Source organism: Pyrenophora tritici-repentis, chromosome 2, assembly GCF_003171515.1.
Source record: "Pyrenophora tritici-repentis strain M4 chromosome 2, whole genome shotgun sequence".
NCBI classification, from domain to species: Eukaryota; Fungi; Ascomycota; class Dothideomycetes; order Pleosporales; family Pleosporaceae; genus Pyrenophora; species Pyrenophora tritici-repentis.
In genome coordinates this window covers 4282883-4296030 of record NC_089391.1, presented here as the reverse complement: position 1 = coordinate 4296030, position 13148 = coordinate 4282883, and the positions used below count along the sequence as shown (strand labels likewise).

Sequence of the window (13148 nt, the reverse complement as noted above, 5' to 3'; positions counted from 1 at the left end):
TCCACAACATATCACCTCCTGCTTCCTTCCTTGACATGCGCAGCAGGAACCCTATCACGTGTGCTTCTGGTTCTCGAGACCACACGTTGTGCGGTCTTCGAGAGCAGGAACCCTGGCTTGGCACTGCACTGTGCGACCGCCCACCTTCTCTAGCAGCCACTCTCACTTGCAACTAACTAACCACTTGCCATTGATCTGTTGCTTGATTGCGCATTGCGGGCGCGGCACGCACTATTCGCACGTGGTCTTCACTGTCTGCTTCACACCCAAATATTTATACCTGCCGAAAGTCTCATACCACTGACAAGCTCAACCCGCAACCTTGGTCCGACAGATTTGGTCAAACCCACTTGGTACTTGGAAAACTACCTGAACCAACAGGATGCCCTCGTCACTACCCGATGGGTGTGACCCAGATGACTACTCCAATTCTTCTCAAGAACATGCCAGAAACAATGGCGAACAGGTCACCACTAACGACGACAATGGTAACCTTGACCCTACAGCAGCCTTTACAGCAGCCTTCCGCTTGTTCGCTCTGCCACCTGAGCTTCGCCATCATATCTACTCCTTCCTGATACCGCAAAGCCTGACCATCACATTCGTGCACCATACTCCCAAACGCTCATGGTGCAGAAGGGATTTGTACTGGGTAGCTAATGGCATCTCAAAGGACGGAAGTGTTATCCAGCTTGGAGGTGATCCTTTCTATAGACGAACAGGAGTGCGCCGGCATCATCACTTCAAGGTAGAGTCGCAGCTGTTCCGCGTAAGCAAGCTTTTCCGCAACGATGTGCAATGTAAGTATATGTCTGTATTGAACTCATGGTCTTCAGCTAACAACTGCCAGCCGTCCTCTACGGACAGAACACATACAAGTTCACTGTACATGGAGAGCCCCTCGAGCCAATCTCATTCCGCAGCCCTATGATATTCGGCGCTCTAGGCCAGACACAGATTACACTCTCCCAACTCCGCAATCTACGCCACATCCGCATTGACCTTGTTGCCAACAACTACCATTGGGCGGTCAAGCGCCAGCGCGCACGCCTGGAGTATTTTGTCGAAATCCTCAAAATGCATGCAGATGATGCGGATAAAAAGTCTCTCCTGGAACATCTCGAAGTACACTTTACCATGACACCGCGGAATTTCCTTTTTCCACGCGACATAGAAGAGTCAATGTTCGCACTGGAGAGCTTGGCTTCGCTGCGTGGTATCAAGCATGTGGACTTTACTGGTTTGCCGGACTGGTACTCCAATTGCATGCAACTGGTTATCAAAGGAGAGGGTGGGGATGTGGAGATGACGGATTGGCCGCTGATGGAAGTGAAGCGTCGCACTTATTTACTGAACAATCGTATGAAAGTGCACTGGGTCACGTCGCGTAAGTGGTATCAGCCGACGTTGAACTGGAAGGAGTTTGCAGAGCGAAATGGTGTCGACGTCCCAGAGGACATTGACAAGTTTTGGGCGACGGTAGGGTAGGATGTGTGTAGAGGTGGTGCTTGATAAAGATGGTCCAGGATCTACAATTAGAAACCATGCTGTGGTACATGAATTGCCAGATCACGGCATTTACAGAACAAACGAATTTATTCGGCTGTATCAAGTGTTCCCAACGGTGTGATAAAGCAATGTTTGAATAGGTGGTCATGCACCGCCTAGTCGATTCCTTTTCCCTGAAATGTATCGTGAAGGAGAGGTTTTGGGTGCACGTGAGAGCGTGTGGCAACGCGCCACGTAAATGTTCGCGTCCAGTGTCACAGTCGCGTCCATGGTGGAAGTAGAAAACGCCAGCGCGTCTGCAGCTGTTTGAATGTGCAGGAAAAAAGCAACGAGTACCTTTTCTGCTTGAAAGAAAGCGCACCTTCTTTGCGCCATTGCGTCATTGATTTCTCGAACAAAGTTGACCGCCGGGAGCACACCAAGAACACGACAATGCACAAATATGCCGCGATTGAAGGCTGCAACAGTATCTGGCCAGACCGTACGAAAACGGAAACGAAAGGTTCGCGACGATGACGTAACGGAAGAAGCTGCACTGGCTACTGAAGGCCAGAATGAAGTCGTGGGACCCGACGGCTCGCTGATCGAACCTCACCAGCCGGAGACGGTCGAGAGCACGACTACGACAGTAGCCACCAAAACGCACGATGGAGGGAAGAAGCCACGAAGAACTCCAAAGAAGAAGAATACTAGCAAGCCAACTCTTGCACGCCATGGCTCCTCCGCGCTTGTCGAAACGTCAATACCCTGGCCCGAGCACTTTACGAAGCTTGCTCAAGTACATCGGGCGATGAACATGGTGTACACCTTTCTCTGCACGCGCAAGCATCTCGCGACAACGCTGGATAATCTAAAAAGCACTGTTGAGAGCAATCTACAACGAGAGCTCGTCATAGAAGATGTAGCGCAAATCACAGCATTGATTCCAAAAGCAATCAATTTTGCATATGTCGACGAAGCCATGCTGCAAATCAATCTAATGGGCTCGGAAGATAACCTGAAAGGAAGACGGACAACAGACTTTGCTATTTTGGAGCCTGAACCGGATAAAGGCGAACACAAGGAGGTGCTGCTTTTCGAGTTTGTTGATGGCGATCTGAAGCGCCAGGTCAAGGACAAGAAGACTGGAGAGCCGACCAAGGCTACGACGAAGCTGCGTAATGAGGATCTCAAGATGCCTGTGTACAGTCAGAAGCAGATGATGAATCTTATCGAGAAGCGGAACGTCAAGTTTACGTCGGCAGTCAATGCATTCTTGAATCAATGCGCCGAGGAGGGTTTAGATGCAGTGGAGAAGATCAAGGAGGTATCAAAAGTTTACATACCAGTCTCCAGTGAGAGTAGAGAATCGACACCTGGTCCAGAGAGATCGTTGATACCAGCAACCATTCCCGCCGAACGCAAGCCCATCCCAGAAATCCTGGATGAGATCAAGTCACTCGAATGGTATACTGGTCAAATCGTGCCAGACGGCCACCGCGTCTTCGATCCTCAAGAGCCAGTATACGGCGATTTGAACTTTGCCATGTCGCAGAACCTTGTGAACGCGCTCTACAACACGAGAAACATCACTCAGTTATACGCACATCAGGCCGAGGCTATCAACAACTTGTACGATGGACATAATGTGATTGTCTCGACGTCAACTAGCTCTGGAAAATCACTCATCTACCAAATACCGGTGTTGCACCAGCTCGAACAAGAACCAAACACTCGGGCAATGTACATTTTCCCAACAAAAGCGCTAGCACAGGATCAGCGAAAGAGTATGAAGGAGCTTCTGCGGTTCATGCCTGGGTTCGAAGAGGTGCTGGTGGAGACGTTTGACGGTGACACGCCGATGAGCGACCGCAACTACATCCGAGATGAGGCGCGCATCATATTCACGAATCCTGATATGTTGCACATTACCATATTACCGCAAGAGGATGCATGGCGCACATTTCTGCAGAACCTACGATTTGTCGTGGTGGATGAATTGCACGTCTACAACGGACTCTTTGGAGCACACATGGCCTTCATCATGCGTCGTTTACGGAGGATATGTGCAGCGGTGGGAAACCGCCATGTAAAGTTCATTTCCTGCTCTGCTACGGTGGCGAACCCAGAAGAGCATATGAAGACGATATTCGGGGTTGATGAGGTCAAGTTGACGGATTTCGATGGCTCGCCTTCTGGACGGAAAGAGTTTGTGTGCTGGAACACTCCGTTCAAGGATCCAGGGGACCCTACGTCTGGACGTGGTGATTGTATGGCTGAGACGGCAAAGTTGTTTTGTCAGCTCATGCTCAGGGGCGTGCGAGCGATTGCATTTTGTCGTGTGAGGAAGCAGTGTGAGGCACTGCTTGCTGCAGTCAAGACGGAACTGACGAACCTTGAGCGAACAGAGGTTATTTCAAGAGTCATGTCATATCGCGGTGGCTACACGCCGCAAGATAGACGCGAGATTGAACGGGAAATGTTCGAAGGCAAACTCTGTGGTATCGTGGCCACAAGTGCGCTGGAACTCGGTGTCGATATTGGATCTCTAGATGCCGTCGTCACAGTTGGATTCCCGTACACTATCGCCAACCTCCGCCAGCAGAGTGGCCGTGCAGGTCGAAGAAACAAAGACTCTCTATCCGTCCTCGTGGGCGACTGCTTCCCCACCGATCAACACTACATGTCCAACCCTGACGAGATCTTCACCAAGCCAAACTGCGCCTTACAAGTCGACCTAGAAAATATGCTCGTCCTAGAAGGCCACGTCCAATGCGCCGCCCATGAACTCCCCATCAACCTCGAAACCGACACCTCCTACTTCGGGCCCCTCCTCCCCAAACTCGCCCGCGAACGCATGCGCCTCGACAGAGACGGTTTCTACCACGTGAACACACGTTTCCTCCCTCAACCCTCCCGCACCGTCGCCATTCGCGACACAGAAGAAGACCACTTCGCCATCATCGACACAACTAACAACCGCAACGTCGTGCTCGAGGAACTCGAAGCCTCCCGCGCCTTCTTCACCCTCTACGACGGCGGCATCTTCCTGCACCAAGGAAACACATACCTCGTCAAAGAATTCCACCCCGACCGCATGCTCGCAAAAGTCGAACTCGTAAAAGTAGACTGGACAACCCAACAGCGCGACTACACCGACATCGACCCCGTCGAAACACAAGCTATACGCCGCATCCCCGGCTCCCACTCAAAAGCCTTCTTCGGCCCCATCAAAATCACTCAAGTCGTCTACGGGTTTTTCAAGATCGATAAGAGGAGGAGAATCCTTGATGCCGTGCAGGTTGATAATCCACCTATTGTGTTGCATAGTAAAGGCATGTGGCTCGATGTGCCCACCTCCGCGCTCCAAATTCTACGTTCCAGACGCCTTAACATTGCCGCTGGTATCCACGCCGCCGAACACGCTGTGCTGAGCTTGATGCCGAATTTCGTCATCAGTTTACCAGGCGACGTACGCACAGAATGCAAAGTCCCCGAAAAGGAATTTCTAGCAAAAGACTCGCTGCGCAAAAGACCAGCTAGACTAACCTTCTATGACGCAAAAGGTGGCGCAAATGGATCGGGCATCAGCACCAAAGCCTTCGAGTTCGTAGATGAGTTGCTCGAACGTGCGTGTCAGAGATTGATGAACTGTCATTGCTTGCAAGGATGCAACGAGTGCTGCAACGACGATGCTTGTAAGCAGGCGAATCAGGTTATGTCGAAAGCGGGTGCGGGTGTTATTATAATGTGTTTGCTGGGACGCGAGAAGGATATTGATGTTGAGGCGTTGCCGTGGGGAGAGGAGGATGTCGAGGCTGGGTTTGATACTGTTGTTGAGGCTGTGGGGGTGCGCATGGCGGAGGGGGTGGGGAGGGATGGGGGAAAGTTACCTGGAGAGGATGAAAACGGGAGATTGAGGGGGGAGATGGAGGGGGAGAAGATGGTTAGAGCAAAGTTGGTAGATGGGGTTTGGGTTAAAGAGGAAGAAGAGGATGAGGATCATTTTAGTAGGAGTGTGCATATGTTTGGGGGTGAGAGGACGTTTATTGGGGTGCATCGATAGCTGGATGTTGATAACTTGTGTCGACCGAGGATTACGATAGAGTGAACCATCACAAATACAACGTTCATAATCAACCAAACTTTTGTATCTTCATTCCAACATTCACATCCCCACATACTCATATCCATGAATGCATAGGTCCAAAAACAGTGCACAACAGCACTCATATACCAAGCCATATTAACACACAAACATCCACATCCACACACGCAGGTGCACGCACACATACTACCCCGGGGTATAAAGCAGCTCAATAAATCCTCCATGCCACACACATACCACAAGCATAAGCCACTTATGAAATGTATACAGATCAAGGTATCGCAAAATAAAATAAAAGGGCATCCTCGCTGGAATGCAACATTAACAACAACAGTATCAGAAAAGACAGTAAAAACATATAACAAGCCATATCATAGCCTCGTAAATGAGAAAAAGAGCAATATACGCTTGTCGAACCCAATAGGGGGACATCAGCAGTATAGCGCCTAAGCGCAGAAGAAAGAGAAAGCCCATTCCAGGTGTATATATGCAGCTTTAATACCCAGCCGCACCCGCATTCGGAATAAGCATCTCAATGCATTTAGTGAGAAGGTTGCTAGCTTCATGCAACAACTCCCACCTCGTCTTCTTAAACATATCTCTCATGATGATCAGCAAACCGAGGCAAGCATTTCGGTTTGTGACTTTAGTCAGGTCGTCGGGTGATTGGACACCTCCGACGCGATTGAGGTAGAGAACCATGTCTCTGACCTTGTCGTCGTAGGTGGGGAGTTGGTAGGGTTCTTTGACGGGGCCGTCGAGGGCGAAGCCGTAGGACCAGACGATTAGCGTGGCAAAGTATAGAACCCAGGGTCGGTTGAGGAGGTAGTCGTTTCGTGCGGAGTATGTTAAGCCGCTGGCAGAAGAGGAGTTGGGGTTTAGGCTGTGGTCACCGGCGACTAACACGTTAGAGAGGAAGCGTAGGGCGTAAAAGGTGGCGTCGCGGGCTCGGGCAGAGGGGGCCCATCCGTCCTTCATCCGCTTTTGCGCGCCGTTGTAATCCTGTGGTGTAATCGATCTTCCGAGCAACCTGGGAGCGCCAGCAAATATCTGGCAATCCACGATATCAACGTGCATGGCCATGTGCGCCAGGTGGTGCAGAACGGTCCGTGCTTCAAAGACATTGTCTTCGTCGACACCGTGAGAGTAGCCGTACGTATGTGAGGAGGAACGATCATCCGGTCGATTTAGCGAGCTGTCAAAGTCTTGCTTCCAAAAGTCGAATGCCCGCGTCAGGGATCCCCGCCACTTGTCGCGCCCCCCCAGAGCGGGTGTGACACCGAGTGAGCTGACTTGCAAATCCCGCTGATTCATGTGCCACGATACGCTGAGCAAACCTGCCATGAGAATTGTACGCCCAAACGAATTAGTGCGGACACTCTGTCCATTCAACGTCTTCTTAAGACCATCGAGGAAAGACATTGGTTTAATGCCATTTGAAGTCAGTGTTTGCTCAACCCGACCCACTTCGGAGCTGCTTGTTGCAGACCACAGAGCTTCATCACACGGCAATGGAAGGCGCATCTCGTGAGCAACCATGACGGCACTGTGGCCGAACATGGTAGCGTGAATGCTGTCCAGAACAAAGGCTGCAAATGCCGCCCTCCTAGTGGCTTCATTTGTGATCCAATGGTTCCACCATTCATCCGGTGTGTTCGTTCCACCGCGCCCATTGCCCTTTGAGTCTTTGACGCTTGGAGGCGAGTCCAACGCTGATCTTCCAATTAAAGAACTTCCTCGCCTCATCAGTGTCAGCGTCGTGGCATGGTGAATGTGCGCTCTCTCATGCAATGGGCGTGTGGAATACATCTTTTCGAATATCTCTAGAAGAAGCAAACCCTGGAAGATCCACAGTTTAGCGGGAGGGCGGAAGTCGGCATCCATGAAGAGCTCCCAGCGCAAATGCCAGGCTAAAAAATTGGACAACGAAGCGCAAGCTTCTGTAGTCTCTTGGCCATAGTTCTTCTCCAGACAAGACGCGCCAAGGCACATAATAGCGAGCAACAGGAGGTCGGGACAAGTGCTTGCATTGAAGGTGGGCTTGTGAAGGATGGGTAGTTGCGGGTGGAAGTGGACCCAGTACGAACTGATATATGTCTGCATCATGTGTAGACTCAGTACGTGGTGGCTGTCGTCCCTGTCTCCCTCCATGATGTCTTCTTTTTGCTTTTTGACTGGCGCATGATCAGTTTCGTTGAAGCGGAGGTGGATCAAATCGAGCAGATCCCTCCGCTTGTCTTCTGATAGAGCAGTTTCTGGGAGTGTGGTGTCCAGGATGCTGTGGACGGCCATGGGATGAGAGGGTGGTGCGGGGTTGTTGAGGTAGCCGGCAACTGAAGGGTCATAGTTAAAATACGGGGCTTGAAGACCAATTCTAGAAGACGCACCAGCTACGGGGTTGGCTCCGCCCGGGTAGTCCATCGGCGACGCACCACCTGGGTTGAACTGGTTGTCGTTGAACAGCCAAGCTGCAAAGTCGTCGGCCATGGCAAAGGGCGACCGACTGTATCCAGCGCCGCCAAACATGGGGATAGCGTAGGCGGGGTTTTGGTCCATGATTGCGTCAGATACACCATGCATCCGATCGTCCATCTGGCCAGTCGACTCGACGCCATTCATGGGCGTCTGTCCGGAGGTACCATTATAGAACTGGTTTTCTGCTTCTCGAGAAATAGGGGTGCCGGCTGGTTGGGGGTACTCTGGTGGAGGTAAGGAAGTGAAGGGAGGAAAGTTTTGTTGTGATGGATACGCACTTGCGCTGTTTTGGTAGGCAGTCGACGACGAGGGAGTATACTGCGACTGCGACGGTGTGACGGCCGAGTTGAAAGGTGAGCTCGAGCCATATGAGCTGAGGCCTGATGTTTGGGTGCGTAGTTCGGGTCGTGTGAAGTTGCCATTACCCACATGCGGGGAGTTGTGGAGAGGTGTGCGACCTCCACTGTAGTTGCCCAAAGCGGCGGGACGGGGTGGGGGTGCAAAGCTGCCCATGCTCTGAGACTGCATGTCATAAGGCTTGGCATCAGAACCGCTGCGGTATCTGTCTTCGCTGCCCGTTCTTTGCAATGAGTCCTGCCGGCTGAGTGTGGCAGTCGAGGCGGGCGACTGGAAGTTTGGCGGCGACATTGCGCTGCTCTGGCCGTTTGTGGATGCGCCCGACACTGGCGACTGCATGCCATGCGAGACTTGCGTCTTCATGCCGAGCGGCTTTGGTGGTGCATTCTTTCCCCCCAAAGCTGCCGTCACAATAGGGTTGAGGTTGTGCATATTGAACGTGTCCTTGCGCAACAGTTGCGACCCGCGGGCTGTGTGTCGTTCCTTATGACGAGCGCCTAATCTTCTTAGCATCTTTAAGTATTAGAAACCAATAAAGAAAACTTACATAAATCCTGTCTCACGAAAGACCGACCGCATGAAGGAAAATCGCAGTGGTAGATTTGCTTTGGATTGTCTATGCAACATTAGCTTGTGTTGACGGATAGAAGCGGTGCAGCCACTCACGGTTCAACTGGTGTCGATATAGGTGCTCTGCGCGCGAGTAGCTCTTTCCACAACCCTCATGCGGACATTCGAACTTCTTGTCCAGGCCCTTTCTACTACGCCTGCGCTTTCTCGACGAACCCTGACCGTCACCGTCACCATCTCCCGAGTTGCTACCCTCATCTCGGTCGCGTCTCCGACCTCTGTCAGGCGAAGCGGGGGTAGGTGGCTCACTCGGACCACCGACAGTAGTGTCCATCTTGTCTCCAAAGTGTGTCTGAATCTTTGCCAAATCCGACGCGTGCGCAGCATGCATAGACAGGATTTGCGCCGTCATCGCCAGTGGGCAGTCGTGGGCAGTGTCTTGTGTCGCGACTGGGGAAGGTAGACGTCTGTGTAGCGGTGGCGGAGGCTCGCGTGTCCGACTACCAAAGCGTGGTGTATGCGTTAGTCAAGAGGCGCTGGGTGATGGGCGGGCATGCTAGTTTGGGTATTCACGCGGCCTCGAGCAGATCAGGGACTAGTCAAGGAAGGGATGATGTAGTCGGTACTCGGGCGCTCAGTGTGTAGCAATGGCCGACTACGGTCTCGAGGGGCGCAAGTCAGTGATAATGGCCCGGGGCCTGTGCAGATGTCGCCTAGACGTCTGCAGTCGAGACCACCGAGACGAATCGCGAGGGCTGAAGTGTGTTGTTGACTGAACCCTGAACGCAAACGTGGGGAGAGTCGTGGGAGCAGACGGGACGAGGGATAAACAAGGCCGATATCTCTATGTAAGCTGTGCCGTTGCGCCACCAGACACCTTGACGTATCCGCCGCCGTAGCCGCGATAGGAAGCACTTGGTGAGGGGTACTGTACAGTAGGGTGGCCACAGAGCTGCCTGCTTGCTGGGGGGCCGTCAGCAATCAATCGCCGCCTATACAACCACCCGACAGTTGACTGCATTAACAGGTCCCTACATACGCCCTATTATTGTCCCTGTGGAGAAGCGAAAGCCGCCATGGGCCGAGCGTGGGGGCCGACAACTATGTACAAGTCCACTCTCTAAGCTGCGCATGCCTATATCAAACGTAATGTCGACCTGCTGCTACTGTCACACTGTCACTGACCTGTCCAGCCTCTTCCTTCTCAACATCTCTCGCCCAGTCCTGCGCATCGCCTGACCTAAGACTAATTACTAAACCTCATTACAGTGCCACACTTCCTCTCAATCTTACTCGTCAGCATTTACCCAAAAGCTAACCCGGCTTCGGGTCCTCGGCGAACGCTAGGGCGCCATACCCCAGCATAGGGTCCACCACCCTTCTGGAGACTCCACCAATTGCTATCCACACGGGCGTCACTACTCATGCTAAGAACAAGCGGGAGTCGGAGCTCGGCGGCAGCATCATCGCCCGTGTATCCGCATCGCAGATTGCTTGCTTCCATCAATAAACATTGCTTATCAAAATCCCCATCTGCCGCTGAATGAACATGGACTTCTGGCCCCTGTTATCTACATGGAAAATGCCAGATATATTACTCTACAAGCTAATACCATGTATGCGCCTGGATGTCATGGTATACCGAACATACTAGTGTACAAAGGCTACTGTAGTCGCCAGACACGCCTTTTAGGTGCCTACCCACCCTGTCAAGTATTTTATGACACCCTGGTGGAGGAACAAAACTGTCTTTATGCATAACATCCAGCCTCGCCTAGCACAAGTCTCTATTCCTGTGGCCTCCACCCCTCTGGTTAGCATGTCACCGAGCGCCCGTTATGGCCAAGACATCTATGCCTGGATGGGATATTGCTTTTTATTCCTTTACAGTACCAAGTTTCAAAGCTGCACATTTCTGCATCTCCGGTAATCTGCACAAGGCCCTATCCTGGTCTATAATCCCCTCGCTTTTCGTTGCTAGAGATAAACGCCCGCGGGAGCGACACAGACGCCATTTGTTGGGCTTTTACAACCCGTCGTTGGAGCAACACATGGCAAACAACTTGCCAGCCTCCACGTCAATTATCCATGCGAATTCCCATTATCCCGTCATAACCCCCGCTCATAGGCCTGCAAAGTGACACAGAAACCCAAGCTAGCCATGCCTCGGTATCCACAACACTGGATCCAGCACCTCATACCAGGTTTGAAGTACATGCATAGTAATAGCCCTACTCATCACCACCGGCATTAATGGCTTCCTAAGCATCAGCCGCTCTGGTTTCGGCCTCGTTGTCCTTGTCCGCTGGCTTAACAGCAGACTCAGGCTTCTCTTCTTCCTCTGCCTCGACAGTAGTTGGCTTGTCAGCGTCCTTGACAGCAGTCGCCTCTTCTTGGGTAGCTTGTTCTCCCACAGGCTCTTCATTGGAGACCTCTGCCGTGGTAGTTTCGGCGCTTGCTGGCTCTGTGGCTGTGGCTGTACCCCCACCCGGCTCCTCGTCTGGCTTGGGGGCAGGATCGACCGTCTCCTCGCTTGTGTTTTGCTTTGCCGGCTCAAGCTTGCCGTCCTTGTCTTCTGACGCTGTCGCATCTTCGGCAGATTCAGCCTCGGCCTCGTTTTCTTCCTCAGCATCTTCCTCTTCGTCTCCCTCATCTTCAAACGCTGTGACATCTCCATCGCTATCTCCCTCTCCAGCTTCGTCCTCTGGTGTTGTATCAAAGATTTGCGTTACAGGCCGTGATTGTAGAACCGGGCCCTCCTCCTCATCTTCGTTTTCTTCCACTACCGTGTGTACAGCTGTCGGTCCTACCGAAGGCGAATGTCTATGTCGCTTCGTTGTGCCGGCTGTTGATAGTGAGTTGTCGGACATGTTCTCGGCAGGGTTATCAGAGCGCTGTGGTCCTGGATTTGAGGGCTCTCGCTTCATGATCACAGGTGGGGCCGGCGTTGGCTCAGCGCTTGAATCGATACCCTCGGCCTCTGGAGGAATAGTGTAGTTGTCTTCTGGCACCAGACTATATACATCGCAGACTGTCTTGTACAAGACATATAGCCCTGTTTTTCCCTCAATCTTCCAGAAAACGTCGCGGTGTGAGTACCATGCATGTGCAAAGATCCTATACACGCGCCTAAAGATATTAGTTAGTTGGCGCGTCTGCGAATGCTGTGTAGATGAATCGGTTCCCAGAGCAAGTCTCGAAGGGAAATGCTTGGGTGATGTAAGAATATTACCCGCCCAGTCCAGCGTGTGGGAGCAGTAGTCGAAGGCGCAACATGACTTTGGGGGATCGTGAACTGCGCAGAGATACTGCCATTCGGAGGCGCGCATCTCGGGGCATGTCATAACAGAGCATGGTGGTTTATCCTTGAGGAGGCCGAGAAAGATGGAGTTGGCCTCTTGTATGAGGAAGCGGCACAGTTCGTACAGCCATAGTGTCTTGTCTACATTCTCGGGTGCATGTGCAATCTTGAAAGCCATTTGCTTGTCTACTGGTACAAGGATTCTCGGATCCGTTGGGTGCGTGAGGGAGTGGTGGAGTGCTTTGAGGTATTCGGTGAGTTGGAAGGCGGAATCGATCTGTGCAGACGCAGATTGTTAGATGCGCTTCCCAAGTGTAGACGTGTAGACGTGCCTCTGATAGCTCCACCAGCGGAGGACCTTTTGCCATATCCACTGCCTTTGTTCCTGGTCGTATCCTCCTCTCGGCGGCATGGTCAAGGTTACTAAACAGCTTCTGCTGCTCTGGAGAGGCCGACACCGGCGACACCTGGTCCTCTGGAATTGGTGGCGGGCTGGGCAGACGGGGCGAAGCCGGTGAAGTCATGGTTATGTCGCGACGAGCGATAGAATTAATCTATGTCTTCACAGCAGACGCTGGGTAAACAGCTGGGCAATTGGGTGTGGGGTGTTTTGTTGACTTTCCGACTTCTGAGCTTGCCATGCAGGGCAGTTGCAGGGATCCTGGCTGGCTACGCGACTGCGCTAGCTTATTTGTGGGCGGCACTATTTCTACATGACTTTGCCTCCGCACGACGTCATTTAGCTTTCTCGTGATCTTACAGTGGTAGGTTGTTTCGTCTGGTTACTCTTCCCTGGCTCAGCTTACACCAGTCTTGTATCATTACTGGCTGATATTTCAATCTTACAGT

At 52.2% G+C, this 13148-nt stretch overlaps 4 protein-coding genes across 4 annotated transcripts; 2 read left to right on the top strand and 2 right to left on the bottom strand.

The window, feature by feature from the left end:
- Positions 1 to 382: 382 nt before the first annotated feature.
- On the top strand, positions 383 to 1488 carry PtrM4_070660 (uncharacterized protein; the record flags this gene model as incomplete). The annotated part of the gene is made up of 2 exons (XM_001941625.1): positions 383 to 800; positions 851 to 1488. 2 exons carry the CDS (start codon positions 383 to 385, stop codon positions 1486 to 1488), a joined length of 1056 nt encoding a protein of 351 aa, XP_001941660.1.
- Positions 1489 to 1951: 463 nt separating this feature from the next.
- PtrM4_070650 (Distinct helicase family with a unique C-terminal domain including a metal-binding cysteine cluster) lies at positions 1952 to 5268 on the top strand (the record flags this gene model as incomplete). Its single annotated transcript, XM_066105920.1, has 2 exons — positions 1952 to 5117; positions 5261 to 5268. The coding sequence occupies 2 exons, from the start codon at positions 1952 to 1954 to the stop codon at positions 5266 to 5268; spliced, it is 3174 nt and encodes a 1057-aa protein (XP_065964547.1).
- An 823-nt stretch (positions 5269 to 6091) lies between these two features.
- Positions 6092 to 9332, bottom strand: PtrM4_070640 (Fungal-trans domain containing protein; the record flags this gene model as incomplete). The annotated part of the gene is made up of 3 exons (XM_066105919.1): positions 6092 to 8925; positions 8976 to 9044; positions 9095 to 9332. 3 exons carry the CDS (start codon positions 9330 to 9332, stop codon positions 6092 to 6094), a joined length of 3141 nt encoding a protein of 1046 aa, XP_065964546.1.
- A 1927-nt stretch (positions 9333 to 11259) lies between these two features.
- Positions 11260 to 12823, bottom strand: PtrM4_070630 (Mob1 family protein; the record flags this gene model as incomplete). Its single annotated transcript, XM_066105918.1, has 3 exons — positions 11260 to 11610; positions 11731 to 12576; positions 12647 to 12823. The coding sequence occupies 3 exons, from the start codon at positions 12821 to 12823 to the stop codon at positions 11260 to 11262; spliced, it is 1374 nt and encodes a 457-aa protein (XP_065964545.1).
- Between the last annotated feature and the right edge of the window lie 325 nt (positions 12824 to 13148).